The sequence below is a fragment of the Plectropomus leopardus genome, chromosome 5, assembly GCF_026936395.1.
Source record: "Plectropomus leopardus strain MGB_pleo_1.0 chromosome 5, ASM2693639v1, whole genome shotgun sequence".
In the NCBI taxonomy this organism is placed as follows: domain Eukaryota; kingdom Metazoa; phylum Chordata; class Actinopteri; order Perciformes; family Serranidae; genus Plectropomus; species Plectropomus leopardus.
The window spans coordinates 27,155,252-27,172,005 of NC_142180.1; the positions used below are offsets into that span (position 1 = coordinate 27,155,252).

A 16,754-nucleotide genomic window follows, 5' to 3' on the forward strand; every position below is an offset into this window, starting at 1 on the left:
GTAGCCAGTCACGTGATTGGTCCACCTGTGGCGTGCTGAAGTCAAATGTGTCGTATTTGACTCAGTTGACGGTTCAGTGTGCTAAATTGCCACTAAAATGTTGGGACTACACCACATGCCTGTGGTGTCTCGTGGCATTTTACGCAACTGAATGCTGCCATTCGCATGATGGGTTTTAAATAAAATAGAAAAAAAGGTATCAAATTAAGTACTGTATCTGTATCAGGTTAAGAGTACTGGTACTGGTACTGGTACTGGTTTTAACAATCCCCACCCTTAGACACAACCAACACTTGCTGCAGGTAAGTAATATCTGAATTAAATAACATGAATTCAATTCAACATTTTAGATGGGTTGCCACTTGCTGTCTGATTACTCTGTTAAACAGCTCAGTAGTTATTTCACAAATTGACTTTTCACTGAACTGGAGCTGAAACAATTAATCGATGGACAGAAAATGATTCTCCATATATTCTGATGTATCGTTTCCAGTCATTCTTGTTGCAAAATGACAAACTTTAATCTGTTCCAGTTGGCCTTTTTGTGCCTGCAACTGAAATCTTTCACTTCAGTCAAAACAGCTTCTGAGATACAGGAATTTTCCTGTCATACTACATTTGGGCCTATGGCACATGGGACTATTATTTTGATATTTCTATTTTTTTTTCCACAAAAAAGTGCTCAAAGACTGCCCAAAATGGCAGCATCTCAAAAACTACAGGCAGAAAAATCAAATATTTGGTATTTATGAACTTAACACACATTGAATATCAAATCTGTGCACACACATTCAGTGTAAAAGATAAATATTTTATATGGAAAACATTTAACAAACCTCATTTTTCAAAAAGCCTGAATTGGACTACTGATTAAAATGTGAGATGTGGACATAAACTATCCTAAAGGCCATAATAATGTTCATTTCAAACATTTAGATTTACCTGGAGAAACCCAGCTTTACAAAAATACTACAAAAACGTTTCTTGTCCTGGAAAAGCAGAGTTAAGGACATTTTGTACATTTTGTTCCCATGTTACTGCCGTTGCAATTCTGTTTTTTTTTAGAGACTTCAGGAACGCTTTAGTATATCATCAAAGTACCATTAAAGACTTGTTTTTTTTTACATTAAATTATTAAAAAGTCTAAACTGTAACAATAACTTTACTATAGAATAAAAGTGCAGTTACTGAGGGCCCTTTTGTGTTTGTGTAAACAGATCTGAGGGACAAATTTTAGCCAGCGGAAATGGCAGAAAAAGGCTGCATTGTCTCACTTCAAGTTATCTTCCACTCGGGCCCTTTAAACTCAAGTTAGGACTTTATGACCAAACACTGCAGTATCCCTCAGGCGGGGCGTTGGACCTCTCACACAGCTGGGACCCTCGGGGCCAGTTATCTGTCAGTGTTTCTTGATGCTGTTCTTGAATTTAAACACCACAGTGCTGCCGAGCGGCGCTGCTATGAATTATCGTCCTGTAGAATCTGAAAAGACAAAAGCAGATGGTTCATAGTGGGATAATTTAAAAAGAAAAACCATGTAATTTACAATCATCGGGATAATTGCTCGGTCTGGCTGCTGCTTCTCTCACGTCCTCTCTTTTTTCTTTATATCATCTCTTTCTTATTCCCTGCATATCACCCCCGGCCCCCCTGCTACCTTTCTCTCAAGGTAATCAATGGGAACCTGTCACGGTTTGTGAACAAAGACATTATTCAGGCGACAGCTTGTGCCCCGTAAAGCACAAAAAACCCGGAGACTGCTGAGCTAATTGAGTCAGGTAGAGTGAGGGTTTCTGTGAGTTCAAGGACTGAGCGCGGAGGATGTGGCTGAAGGGTCTGAACTCACAAAAGTCACATAAACGCACAGAGGATGCTGGGACTCTGCGTGCCATTTGGCTCTAGTTATTTTGGTGAAAGGGGCTCATCACGCCAAGAGAAAACAAAAGGCACACAGAGCGGCCTGTTAATTACATTTACGTGCTCTTTGTTGTGGCCATCAGCTTGGAGGTCAGAAGTCTTCATCGTTAAAACATGTAATAAAATCAGAGTGCATCTACCCACTTCTGGGCCAGTAAAGTCAAAACCGCACATTTTACCTGATCATAAAGATCTGACTGAAACTCCACAGAGCCAGTTCATGAGAAATCAGTCCTCTTTGTGTTTGTAAAGACCACATGGCATTACAGAGGCAGGGTCAGAAATTCAGTTCAGGACTTCAGTGCAGCAGTGGCTCTTAGTGTATGTGTGTGTGTGTGTGTGTGTGTGTGTGTGAGGAGAGGATAATGAGAGAGATTCTGCTTACCTACCTGGTTGCGCGTTTTGTGCGATTTCTGCAGCCACACCCTCCACTGATCATACAGTTTGATTGACATGCCGCTGCAGCCAGACGCATGCTTGCGCACCCAGCCGAAGAACTGCTTGAGTTCTCGCCGCAGGGTGGAGTTCTGCTCGCTGGGTTTAGGATCGCAGGAGCCACTCTGCAGCCGCTCTGGGAGAGGAGAGGAAAGGAGGAGGGAGGAGGAGGAGGAGGAGAGAGTGAGGGGAGGAAGACGTATGCGAGAGGAGGGAGGATGAGAGAACAGCGTCAAGGTTATAGTCAGGACAGGTGTTAATAGTGCAAGGTGGTGAATAGATTATGCAGCTTTACACGTCATATGTCAGCATACATGTGATCGTCACGGTTTCTCTTTTTTGACACTTTTTTTCAAAAATTATAAATTCAAAACACATACATTAATCATTGATTTATCTTATATATATATATATATATATATATATATATATATATTTAACAATATCTTTATTGGGGTTTTCAATTATAACTGACATTACATATAAATAAAATAGCAGCAAATGCGGTGTACCATAAAATGAAAAGGCAAAATAAATACATAAATGCTGTTACAACAGTTACAATGTACAGAAAACCTAAAGATTACATGGGCTAAAACACTTTATAATCCCTTTTCCGACTGCCCGACCCCACTCTCGTCTTTGGTTTTATTGGTCTTTATCAACATTTTGTTTCGAAAAGTCCACAAAGCTCCCACAAATATTTTCCAAAATCTGCCTTATTTCCTTCTGTAATATATTTCAGTTTTTTCAAAGCAACACATGTTGATAAATCCTTAATATATTGCTTTATATTTGGTTTGTTCACATCTTTCCACCCTATAGCTGTTGCTCTCTTAGATTGTAAGAGACACAAGTCTATTAGCACACGGTCACTATTCCTGATAGTAATTTTAATTATAGTTTGGTTTTTCAGGAGTGCAATACTAATACTGTGTAAGCATTAGGCGGATCGTTGCTGCGTGATCGATGCTGTTATACTTACAAGCTGCTCATTTGGTATCCCTTTAAAAAAACTTAAATGATATGGCTTCATCACTTCCAAAACATTTCCAGTTTTAGTATAATTTTCTGCAAAAGCAGCCCTGACTGAGGAAACCTATGTGACATTAGAGCAGTCGCACACTGTCACACACTTCAGCATCAAACGTGAGAATTTGACAGAAAGGAAAGGTAGAGTGGTGCTACCTTTTCACCCTGCGGATAAAAATACAGCAAGACGCACTTATCTGTGACAAGAAAATGCAACACGGCAGCAACATGAGTAACCTCTTCAAATGTTTAAAAACAACTAAAGTTTTGAAAAGTCTGACCAAAAACAAGAAGACACCCATAATAAATTGATGATTGGGTGTCATGTAACTTTCCTTTTGGTGCATTGATTTTTTTTCTAAAAATTATCAATATTTAGAAATATTTAGTTTTTTTTTTAATTGCAACAAAAATATATTAAATTGAAATAGTTCAGTATCACTCATCACTTATATTAAGCGAATAAACCTCGTGAAACAAAGTAACGTGAAGACTTAAATATCTCATGGATGGTTTGGCATCCAGGGGCACCACGGGACTGAAAAATAAAGCGAACGCGCTAGTGCCAAAAATTGCAGTTCCTCGAATGACCACTTGAGGCCGGCTCAAAAAGCGAGTCAATCTCCATAGACTCCCATGTTAAAATGCCCAACTTTACAGCAGAAATAAACATGTTTACAGGCTGCTACAAAACATGTTTTTAGTCTCTAGAGCTTATTTCAACATTCATGACATCTGTATGCAGGGTGATTTTTTTTTTTTATACAACTCGAGTTAACATTTTGTTTAAGCTTAAAGTTACACATGATTAAAGGCGGGGCTGATTTGAGTGACAGGCTGTCTGCAGATAGCGTCCTCGGCTTCTCGGCCAGATCCGCGCTTCGCTCATCCACAGCTCCGCACTCTCATCCAAAAATCTAAGATTGTGACTGTGGAATTGCTGAACTTGAGGCTTCAAAACGAAAGTCCGCAAACCAACGAGTGACGACACAGCAGCTACGTCCATTATTTTACACAATCTATGACTGTCATGAAATTTTGGACACACATTCATATAACAGAGGTGATCTCCTGACTTCTCATCTAGTGCCAACTTTTCAGTTTGTCTTATACTGAATATACCCATGAGCCTCAGTTGCATTTTGTCCTTTGTGCTTATTAGCAAATACATGCTAAGCACGCTAAACTGGGATGGAAACATTAACCTTAACATCAGTCTCTGTGAGCATGTCAGCATGCTGATGTTATTACTGTGCTTCAGTACAGCCTCTGAGAGATGTTTTTATATCAATATAATCAGTGTTTAGCTGTTAAAATGTCAGAAATAATAACTAATGTCAAAAACAAGTTACCCAAATTCAACGGATAGATATTGCACTTTTTTTAATATAAGATTAGACCCTAAGATAACGCTCTGGGGTGTTATTTGAATTTAATACAGAAACATTTACAGAAGCACAGCTCTCACCTCTCTCTGGTAAAAACAGAATTTCTCAGTGAACATTTATGATGATTCATGTTGCTTAATTTCACGAAAAGAGACATAAAAAGGACCATATAAAGAGAAATGTTTCTCTGTGTTATCTTCTAAACTGATGTACCGTACTTGTATTTCTGGGCAGGGAGGACTACTGAAAGTCGTGCGTCTGCCTCAATCAATTCTTTATGGCAAACAACAGAGCCCGATAACGACTTCCTCCCTCTGGGGAGTAAATACCACATGACCTATGTAACTCATTATCTGCTCCTCCTGCTCCCAAACCTGCTTCCACTCAAGCTTTATAGGCCCTGTGTGCGCCGCCGACAGACAACCAGCTTTTTAACTTGATCAATCTTTGAAGCCAACGACAAAAATCTATCAAAACGTCCCCCTGGCTCTTTGCAGTTCCCTCTAATCCTCTGCTGGGAGATCTCTATCGAGGTATCTCGACTATTGATGTTTGGTTTCTCCTGGGTCACATGCGGTTTGGATCTGCTTGTTCAGGATGTTGAAACAGGGATAAGGACATTGTTTTTTGTGGGGTTTAATTGGCAATGAAAGGTTGATTATTTGAAAAAGGAACAAATGGTCAAGATCTGTGGGCATCTCAGACGTTTGAGAAGCTTTTAAAAGCCATTTGAGACACGAGACAGACTATCAAAGGAAAGACGTCCAGAAAACACACGCACCGTTTTGTTTTGTATTCAGATTTCCTCCGCAATGTACTCACCATTGCTGGGTGTGGAGGCGGCGGCCGGATGGCTCCAGTCACTCCAGATGCCAGGCTTCCTGGAACCATAGATGCCCACTGGATTGCACCTCACCTGGACAAAATAGACGGTCCCAGGTCGGAGGCCCGCCAGCCGACATGATGTCTGGTTACCAACATCATCCATCACCTGTTGGAGGGAACAAATTGAAAGAGATGATAATAAAACAGCAGTAGGTGACTCAAAATCCTCCTTAGGGACTGTTTGTTATTAATGAAGGGGGAGGGGGCGGTACTAAATCATTTTCTAAGCCCTGGGAAGGGCTTTGTGTTTTCATTTAGGCTTAGAAGACATACAACTTTAAATGTTTGTATTTTATCTTTATTTTAAATAACCTCCAGACCCCGAAACCTACTGGTGAGTTTGTAATGCATGTTTTTTAGGGATGGGAATCGCCAGAAGCCCCTGGATGTGATATTATCACCATACCTACGCCACAATACAATAATATTGCAGTTTTAAAACGTTGCGATTAGCTGAATACTGCGATTAAATATATTGCGATAAATTACCTTGGTTTTAACTGCAAATTACGTCTGCAAGTTTTTAGTCTATCCGTCTTCCTTGATAAAACACTAAAATTACACAACTTATCATCGCCAAAAGCTGTCAAAGAAATGATCATTGGATTTTTACATTTCTGACAGTGTTTGTTGTAACAGCTTCAGACAGGAGATGTAACCAAAAAGGAACCCAAAAGGATCATGCACCCCAACCACCCACTTCCTGCGATAAATAATGAACAGTCCCTTAAATACAACTAAAGGGATATTTTCTGAGTCTTTTAAAAAATATGTATTTTAATGACTGATTTTGCTCTGTGTTTTGAATGGATTCTGGATATTTAAACACTATTTGCTTAATCCTCTCATTCAATCCAGAATTCAAAGACATACTGTCATACCTGCACAGCAGAGAAAAAGAAAATCTAAAGAAGCTGTGGGCAGAAAACGTCAAAGATGGAGTTTGAAATAGTAAAAGTCTCTAAAAGCTCCACTGCTGAACTTCTGGATGAAAGCCAGCTTTAAAAACCTGCAAAGAATCGAGCAGCAGTCAAGGTTTTTACACAAGACTAATTTGCTTTGTAATGAAAGCACATGCAGGAGAGGCTGGAGATGCAGCCGGAGAAAATTTTATATTCATAGTTAATGGATCAGTCAATGCTGCACCTCAAATATTTCCACAGCTGCCTCAGAGGTGTCATATCTACACAGAAAGTGTGCACATTTGTGATAAAGTGGACCACCTTCCATTCTGTGCTGTCCTCCAGTCTGTAGCGGATCTGATATTTGGCCTGAAACAGGATGTCCTTGAGCTCGGGGGGGCTGGCCCAGCGGACTGTCAGCTGGTCCTCGAGGTCTCCGACACGATTCACCTGCACGTTGGCAGGAGGGTCAGTGGTCACTGCACGGACAAAGACAAGTGTTGAAAAGTTTGTACACAGCAGATGTACAGTAATCAGGGCAGATAGGATACGGGAGCTTTAAATGACCTTTAGACAAAAATTAAACCTACACTGAAAACATATTTATTAGAGCCAAAAAAAAAAAAGCAGACTGCCCCTTTACTGCACAGCAGAGCAGGGCTGAGGGAGTGGGCGTGGCAGAGCAGAGGAGGAGGTGAAAATGAGTGGCACCTGGATGAAAAAAAACCCTCAAATTCACAAAGGCAGCATGAAGGAGAGCAGAGAGGAGTCAGAGTGACAAATGGAGGAGATCATTTGAAGTTTAAATCAGTTTCTGGACATCTCTGTCCTACAAAGAGGTCAGTCATGTATAAAACAGTAATCGGAGCAGCTGTATTGCAGAACTGGCTGGAATTTCTAACTTTCTGGACAACAAGGCCTTGCTGGAGGTGTGTTGATCCCTGAAGTAGGAGGGAGGAACTGAATCTTCTTCAGCTACGCCTTGAACCTGGACCCCGGACGCTGCTGTGCACTTCCTCGCCTTGTTTGGCCATCAAGGTAAGTTTTCTTTCCCTGCACTACGCTTTCCTCCACAGTAATTCATATTATTGTTCTCAGTCACTTTACTCCTCATCTTTTAGGACATATTGAATAAATACTTGCCAGATTCTTCATTGAGTTAAGAAATACAAATAGTTCAGTATTTTTTTATCCTGGCCCCTATTTCCCTATGTTTTTGTGTCTATGTAAGTACTGGAGCAACATTTTTGAAAAATTTGTTCCGGTATTAAGACAGAATATTCTGTAATGTAATCCTTATGGGCAGTTGTGCACAGTCATTTAAACGTCCACTAAAAGTGCTTGTTTTGGCCACCGACCGCCTCAGATTGTTATTATGAGTGTGGGACTTTCCCACAGTGTTGAAATCACCTAAATATTCAGTCATGGCACTGAAAATCTTTTAGATACAGTAAGCTACAACAATACTGTTCAGAGGAGGCTGGGACACACTCTTTGACCCAATGGGAGCTATGGGGTGTGACACGTGTGTAATGTACCTGGAGCTGCAATGTTAAAGAGTTACAGCAGACTGTGCTGAAAATAAAGGGATGATGTCCCCTCAGGTGCTCTTTGGGTGCACTATTTGGATCCTAATTGGGTGATAACGGTGACAAAACGCTTGGGTACACTTTCACTAGACGAGTTTCCATTAACCCTCCAATTGCACAAATTAAAATTGCAAATATGATATACGCCTAATGGAATTAGAAAAAAAACTTATCGCAAAATGTTTTTACGCTCGAATGAGGTGGTATTTCAGGCAATAAGACAATGCCATATTTCACAAAACTGCAATGAAAACACTTTTTTGCTTTCATAGGTCACATGATGCTATGGTTATGTGCTTGTCAGTAGGAAGTGGCTCCCTCAGGCATGATGCAGCAGGCGCCACAAGAGCTGTTGTTGCATCGCATAACTCTTCAAAAGTTGAGCAGATCATGTGGAAGTTTTGAATCAACAATTCCTCTGTGAAATCTTGGACTATCACCTCCCAGAAATCCGCTAAAATCCGCAGCTACTGAGGCTTTCGGCAAATGCAGACCAGATTTAACTATGCATCTGTTGTACCTCAGTGGTGTGACGTAATTTAAAACCGTGACTTCTCTTTTGTCACAACAACAAACTCTTCCCAGCACTCTTCTCTCCAACTCAACAAGTCACCTCTTGTAACCAGACTTTTCCTTGTGTTAGACTTTGTCACTATAACAGACAGACCACCAAAAATGAAGTATTTCGGTTTTCTGAGGAGTCCTTTCAGCAATGCTGTCAGACACTTCAAACCTGAGCCCGTCAGTGGCAACAAAAAGCACTTTTAGCCGTCGTAAATTGGCGGTGCACAATTGCCCATAGTGATTCCATTGCAGCCTGTTTTGCTGCTGCGTTCAATACTGGACCAATTCTGAAGGATTGGTCCAGGATTGGTCCTCAATACTGGACCAAGTTCAAAAATGTTTGTGTCCACTGGTCACATAGACACAAAAAACATGGGAGAAAAGCATCCGTATTTAAAGATACTTAAGTTTCCTTTAACAGAAGTGTAAAAACAATAAAATAATTAAAAAAAAAAAAAAAATTACCTAAACTACCTAAAGGGTCTCAAAAATAATTTTCAAAGAGTCCATCCCATTGGGGTATTCTTGTATAAAAGTTTCTAACTTGCCATTACAACAATGAAGAAGTGGAGGTATTTTCCTTTGAATATACTGGACTAAATAGACGCTCCTGTAGAGACTGGCTCACAGGCAGTCAGTCTGTAGAGAGAGCGTGCTGTTCCCTCAGTCAGTAATAAACTAAACATTTTATCTACCGCAATAAAGGTTGCGAACACATCAAGTGCTTTGAAGATGAAGGGAAGGATAAAAAGGATGGCAGCACGAGAGACAAAGGAAGGAACTTATTAAAGAACTTGTAAAAGTGTTTCCTGCTTGTTACCTCCTGCCTCAGACATGCTTCACTGCTGGTGCGTGATGCTGTTTTTCAGTTTTATTTGTTCTATTGCATTGAGCTCAACGGAGAGAGGAAAACCAAGCCAGTACAAATATACTTTCAGCTTATTGTTTCTGTTATCGAGCAGTGCAATGCATCATACATATGGCAACACTCCTCCTTCTCCTCCAACGCACTCACAGCTCCAAGTTATCTGCTCCTCAGTGTGCAGGGAGGATGAATGGAGGGAGAGGATGCCCAGTCACAGACAATAAACACTGCTTTCGAAATGTGGCGCTCGCTGGAGGCCACAAACGCTGCAACATTAGCACTGGAGAATTTGTAATATAAACCTGCTATTGCTCGTACATCATAACCTAAATTTCTCGCAGAATAACCTGTGAGGCCATTAACAGAGAAGCATCGGATGTGCGGTTAACTTTTACAACCAAACGGTTCATCCTTGAGAGTTGCAGGCTGAATCCATAATGCTTTTACAGAGGCGGGTTGGAGGGAGCGAACCATAAAAATAAATCCCCCTCTCCCCTAGAGAAGTGTGTTAGCCATATGCAGGAGATCTGCAGAAAAACAAATGGAACAAAGGAAAGAAAAAGACCGGAAAAGAAATAAAAAGGCCAGAAAGGATAAGAGAAGAAATAAAACATAGGACAGGAAATAAGAGGAAAGAAAACTAATATGAATTAACCTCCAGGAGCTCAAAATCGTTGTTTACCCACCTACATCGAGGATGTCCAGAGTGGTGATGTCAGAGGTGGCAGAGCCCAGCTGATTGGCCGCCTCCACCCAGATCTCATACGGGGTGAAGAGGGCGAGGTTGCGGGGGATGTAGCAGGAGTATTGCTGCTTCCCTGTGCTGTAAATTTCACACTCCTTTTCTCTCCCGTACCACCTGAACAGAAGAAAAAATAATGACTAAAATAAACTCTGATGTTTGTTTCTAAAGAGACAGACTGACTATTTCTAAAGCTACAGCTGGTAACTTATATAAAATCACTTTTTTTTGTTTGTTCTTGCTGAAACTTTAACTATATCAGTAGTACATGAAGCAGATAATCTGTAAAAGCAAACAAACATGTCCATTTGCCTGCTCATAATGCTTCTAGTGGTATTTGCAAAAATGGATCGAACGAAATAAAAACTCAAAGCAGAAGAGCGTCTTACGCAGCTGTCAATCACTGCATGTGAACTAGGCAGCGAATAGTCAAATATGACACAAGATTCTGTTACTGCATTGTCAATTTCTCCCTCAAATTGTTTTATAAACCTATTTTAGTGCTCTGTTTATCTGTAAAATAAGAAATTTTGTGACCCGACCAGTGGGCAGTGCTTCATTTTGACTCTTTCCTTTCCTTTGTTGTATTTTTATTTATTATTTTTATTTGTGACTTTTCATTTGGACCCTTTATAACAAAGTGTCAACCATCAAGGCTGAAAACTGAAGTCAATGCATATGTGCCAAAAACTGGAGTTGATCAAATGGCCACACCCATGTTAAAATGCCCAACTTTACATCAGAGTAAACATGTTTAAAGCCTTTTTGGTCTGTAGAGCTAATTTCCACACTTACAACTGTACAAGGAATTAAAAAAATAATAATTATTATTAAGGCACAGTTATGTATATTCAAGACAGGGCCAGTTGAGTGACAGGTTCCAAAAAAAAAAAAAAACAAGATGGTGAAAGCAAAATGCCAAAATGGAGACTTCAAAACAGAAAACCAATGGGTGACGTACCTTTGTCCATTATTTTTGCAGTCTTATGTTTCCAACATGGGAACTGGGTCACAAACTTTCTCATTTTATAGCTAAACAGTCCAGTAAAATATATTCCTGAAAAAAATATTGAGTTGATAAATAGGCAATGCATGAACAGAGTCTTGATTCATATTTGATCTCCACTGCCTAGTTTTATAGTTTAACCATATTTCACGAGTAGTGGCATTAAAGATTCCTCGGCTGTGACTGGTTGTTTTCATTCAGCCATTAGAAGCATTATGAGGAGGCGGAAGGACATGATGTCTGTTTTTTTTTTAGGATTTTCTGCATTGTGTACTACTGTCAGGATGTAGTGATAGTTTCAACAAATATGACCAAAACCTGTTTGATAAAAATTACCAAATGCAGCTTCAGCAGTTCGGACATGAGCACAGCAACACACTGCAGCCTCTGGGTGGAGTCTGTGTTGCAGTTAATTAACTGTACGCTGCACTAATGCATTCATTGCTAGTCTACCTGAATGGTGTCTGGCGAGGTGATCACCTGTGAGCTGGAGCAGGTCTGGGTCGCTCACCTCAATTTGTACTTGAGGGTGTATTTGGTTTGGACGTGGGTCTCACCCCGCCCGCCCGGGCTCCACTTGCAGCGCAAGTCCTTCGTGTTGCGAGACCAACACGTAATGTTGACTGGCTTTTCTGGAGGCCCTGGAGGAAAAAACACAATAAGATAGATAGATAGATAAATAGACAGATAGACACTATTAATCCCAAAGGGAAATTAAGGTTTCCAACAGCTCAGTACCTTGTTAAAAAACACAAGAAATAATAAAAGAAGTCTAAATACATAAAAAGTATATAAAATAATAAATATAAAAAACTATATTAAAGGATAAGAAGCAAAAAAAAAAAATTAAGATGCTGACATCAAGTAAAAAACATGGAGTTGAATAAAGAATGATGTCAAATTAAATATTATTTTATCCTGAAATGTATTAGAGAGAACATAAGGCCAATTTTGAAGCATTCACTCCAGTAAGCCAATGCATGAAAAAGCTGGTTACACAACAGACTTAAAGCATTACAGACGGAAAATGGCTTTTATGTAGAACTAAAAATAAAAACAGATCACAGCAACAGGTTTTTATGCCACAGTTCCCCAAATAGATAAACAACAGCACAACATCTGTGTCAAAAATAAGATATTTATGTTATTAATTATGATTTTGTACAGAATTTCACAAATTATTTTAAAGTGGTGGGATAACACTAATTGAGAGCAAAACCATCCTTATGATTTCCATATTTTCATGATTTTATAGATCATCTTTTTTGTCTTAAACAAGTGTCTTTTATAAATCCACTCTGCTAAACAAATATTCATTCTCAGGCTTTGTGACAGAGAAGCTTCCACTTACTGCCCACGTAGAGACATGAACCGGCCAGGACGTGTCCATCTGCTCCGTGACACACCAGGTTGTCTCCAGACTGCTGCTGGGAGCCGTTGAGGTTGTGAAGGGTGACACTCAGGACGTCGGGGCTCACCACGCTGTAGGTGCTGCTGGACAGACTCATCCCGTTCAGTGTCCAGTACAACGAGCCGGCGTGGAGGCCGAGCTCGGGGCTCAGCGTGCACGTGGCTGTCAGACTGGAGCCGATACGCAGGACGGGATCCTGAGGGGAGATCACTGCTACATCTGGGAGGTGGAAACACACACAAACACTTTTTTGAAGACAAGCTAGTACTAAAAACACACTGCTTTTCTACCTATGGTTGCAGAAGTATGAGTTTTTCATGGTATGATAATCATCTCAGAAAATATCAGTTTTCACCATATTACAAAATGACTTGTTACCAGTTACAGTGACCCTTAAAGGAATGACCACATATTTGCATATTTTTTTCTATACTACAAATGAGCAAAATGTACACGGTATGATAGCATTTCATACCACAAAATTAGTTTCTCTGGAACCGTAGTCTCCTCTTATACGCCTTGACTTTTTTTCATGGCATGCTTTATTAGTGAAAAATGGCCATTACAAGTTCGCAGAGCCCAAGGTGAAGACTTTCAAATACTTTTTTTTGTCAGAAAAAAATATCCCAAACCCAAAAACATTATTACGAGAACATAAAAATGGGAAAAGAGCCGCAAATGTGTTGGATTTTTTTTGTTTGACGACTGAAATAAATGATCAGTCAATCATAAAAGTAATTGTATTCTCTTTCAACTACTACATGTTTGATCAGCCAATCACTTCAGCACTAATTCTACTAATTATTGAATGTCAATTTGTTTGGTCATGTTTTTTGTAGGTTTTTGCAGTCTGTGCTACATCAGTGCTGACAATTTGCAGAAGTCCACTACTTTTTTATATTTTTTGTAAGCACCAACTGCACCTAATACCTTAGTTTTAGTTAGTTTTCTTATTTTGTCCGGTGAATGTGTACACTTTCAAAAGCATTTTATGTCTGCGTCTGTAAGTGGGCAATTAGGACAAGAGTCGGTATAATAATATGTTTATTGAACTACAGGAGAGTGGATGTTTTCAACAGTTAGGTGGAAAAAACTGTGTGCATATACCAGTACAGGCCAAATAAGTTGGAATATATAATATATCATATACATTTTAGTTTTCAGCCCACTCTCAACCTTCAATTTTCATTGATCTGAGACTCCTTAGTAACATGCATTAGGTGCTAAGCAGCTGTTGGTGTGTCTAGTTTGATTTGTTTCAGCATTAAACACACAGTGTCTCCAAATCTCTCACCAACCGTAACAAAACTTTATGTTTATGTGCAGAGGAGGAGTGCAGCAGCATTGCACCACAACAGAGCAGGAGCTCAGCACATATTTATGACCCAGTAATGAAGTGGATTTATGGGGCTTCAGTAGGATCAGTCAAAGGGTCACCCTGGTTTGTCAGTAAAATCCTTGAATGCTTTTCCATACCAGGACCGCTTTGAGACTTTAAGTTCTCCTTTATGATTGATGCCCATGAGAAACGCTCTGCTGTGTGTTTGAATGTTACCACTGGGCTCCTTCTTCTCAGAGATATGAGGGTTCATGTATAGAGTTTTATTAACCGTGCTCCAGGTGGGCGGTGGACAAGCTTTTCAGCATATGTGTCATTGCGCTGTTTCCAGACTCAGTAGCATCAAATATGAAGACGAATGTACAGAGAATGAAACTGTGTCTACATGTAGGAATCGTTAAGGATTGACCTTTGGGCCTCAGTGGGTGGGATTCAATAGAAATCACAAGGTTAGGTATGAAATATACATGAGAAAAATAACGTGTTCTACTTTCCACATGTAGAAGCTACTCACAGATATTTTTGTCAGTGTAATGATTGTAAATCTCTTCATGGTAATAACTTGGAATATTGTTATCTTTTCTAAATTTCCTTCTTGCAACTGAGCTGATGAACATCATTTATTTCAATTTGTCTCATCAGTTACATCAGCACCATGTCTGATAGGTCTTACTGTCGGTCTAATCCAGCATTAAGTATACAATCACATCAAATCATTACTCTCATATTCATGTAATGTCGCTGCATATTTTAGTGGAGAATGCTACAATTTGGCAATCTTTTGTTTCTGTTGACAGAAAACTTTTTTAATAATATTCTACAAATAGTCCCCATAAATAAACACAAGGGTCCACAAGACAATAAATATTTATTAGTAGTCCAAATTCTGCGATACTGTTGATGGTAGATTTCACTCTTAATACTGTATGTCTGAATGTATTAGGCTGAAGGGATAGATTTTGTTTACCCATTAAGGAGGACATATATGAAATGTGGGGTTTAGGAGTCCCTGCCAGAAAATTTTAACCATAAAACACTTAATTTCGTGCATGTTAGTGATTAAATTAATTATACTGTGATTTTTTCCCATATTGCCTTCGACTAATAAGCATGGGAACTTCTTGAAAATGTATTTATTTGCTGCATTTCATTATTATTATTATTGTTATTATTATTAGTAGTATTACTACTATGATTATTACAAATGATTATAGGTGGGGTGATAAAAACACCTGGGCAGATATTACTACTATTATTCTTCTTATTGTTATTATAAATAATAAGAAACTTAACTTGTATAGCGCTTTTAAAAAACACTGTGTGTTTTACAGGTCAAAATAAAATAGTATGTACAGTCACGATAAACACAGCAATAGCATAAATATTATAAATAACATTTATGGTTATGAAACGTGAAAAATTGAGCCTGTGTTTTGTTCTGATTTTAAATTAGTTAATCACATCTCGTTTTGTTAGTTTTGATACCCCAAACTCTTTGGAAAACATCCTTAGATAACTCTGCTGCTTTAAGGCGGCACTAATAACCCTCCATACCTCAGTGAGGTTTGCAAGAGCAGAAACGCGTTCAGTAGTTTGTGTCAGTCAGTTGAAGTTTGGTAACTTACGTGTTGACGATAACAGCGCATGTGGGACATGGAGGAGAAGAAACATGAAGGAAAACATGCTTCTTTCAGCTCCCTCTCGGTCCTTTATCCGAGTTTCCGGGACGTAAAGAGCAGACAGGACAGGACAGAAGAGGTAAAGTTGAAACCGCGCTGCTTCGCTCTTGATTTCTCAGATTAAATGTTGAATCTTCTTCAGTGGAAGTGTGCAGACTGAGCTGACTGCAGGCTGCTGCAGGAAACACGAGGTTTGCCTCCTTTTAACTCCACAGTGACTCTGCTGCTGCTGCTGCAACACTCAGGTTTACACTGTTTGCTCCTCCCTTGTTTTCAGTCACAAGTCATTAGTTCTGCTCAGTGTGTCCTCTCCCTGACACACACACACACACACACACACACACACAGAGAGAGAGAAATGAAGTAAAATAAACCTTGAGTTCAACATCACACATAATTTTTCGCGTTTCAGCCTCTTCTAATAATTTATAAGAAGCTTCAGTTGAGTCGGTGACTCCCAAAATATATCCTTTAGGTATATGTGTAATTAATAATTAATAGGATATAACTATAATAATGATGATAATAATAATTGACCTATATTTCAGGGTGGATACCAAATATTAGTAGTTAATGAGACAGATAACTGATATTTGGAACTCATATGCGTTTGCAATAAAAAAGAAAATCTTTCTGTCAATATTTAAAATTTTGAATATTACAAACTCAACACAAAACTTTGTTAAAATGCCCTTGGCAAATGTATAATCAAAACTGAAATGTTCAACATCATATATAGCGAGTTCCCACTAACTTTTTTTATAAAGTCAACTGAAAATTTTAATAAAAATGAGAAAATAAAAATACCTCCCTGGCATTGTAAAGTAAAGCACTTTGCATTTTTAAATTAATTTTATCAGCGATCATTAAAATAAAGCGCTGATGCAGATAGTCTGCAAAATGCCAAATATCAGCCCTGATATTTAGCCAGGCCAATAATCTGTTGGTCCTAATAATAACTTTTAAAGCTCTTATCTAAACAAAATTACAAAGTGCTTCA

General features: G+C 39.1%; 1 protein-coding gene across 2 annotated transcripts; it reads right to left on the bottom strand.

Moving 5' to 3' along the window:
- Positions 1–844: 844 nt before the first annotated feature.
- crlf1b (cytokine receptor-like factor 1b) lies at positions 845–16,056 on the bottom strand. Of its 2 annotated transcripts, none has more exons than XM_042483950.2 (8): positions 15,701–16,056; positions 12,677–12,955; positions 11,837–11,966; positions 10,264–10,436; positions 6,881–7,038; positions 5,595–5,763; positions 2,307–2,488; positions 845–1,482 (listed from the first exon to the last, which is right to left on the bottom strand). In XM_042483950.2, exons 1-8 carry the CDS (start codon positions 15,756–15,758, stop codon positions 1,459–1,461), a joined length of 1,173 nt encoding a protein of 390 aa, XP_042339884.1. In that variant the 5' UTR covers positions 15,759–16,056; the 3' UTR covers positions 845–1,458. The 2 variants fall into 2 exon arrangements, with proteins under 2 accessions (XP_042339884.1, XP_087933978.1); XM_088077852.1 differs by having other exon boundaries at positions 2,303–2,488.
- Between the last annotated feature and the right edge of the window lie 698 nt (positions 16,057–16,754).

What these genes read in the sequence shown, in the direction of transcription:
- crlf1b (XM_042483950.2), bottom strand. Translation starts at nt 15,758, where the DNA reads ATGTTTTCCTTCATGTTTCTTCTCCTCCATGTCCCACATGCGCTGTTA. An exon ending in TGCGCTGTTATCGTCAACAC is followed by an intron (nt 12,956 to 15,700) that starts GTAAGTTACCAA and finishes TCCACCTCCCAG; the next exon opens with ATGTAGCAGTGATCTCCCCT. An exon ending in AGGACAGCACAGAATGGAAG is followed by an intron (nt 5,764 to 6,880) that starts GTGGTCCACTTT and finishes TCCCTCCAACAG; the next exon opens with GTGATGGATGATGTTGGTAA.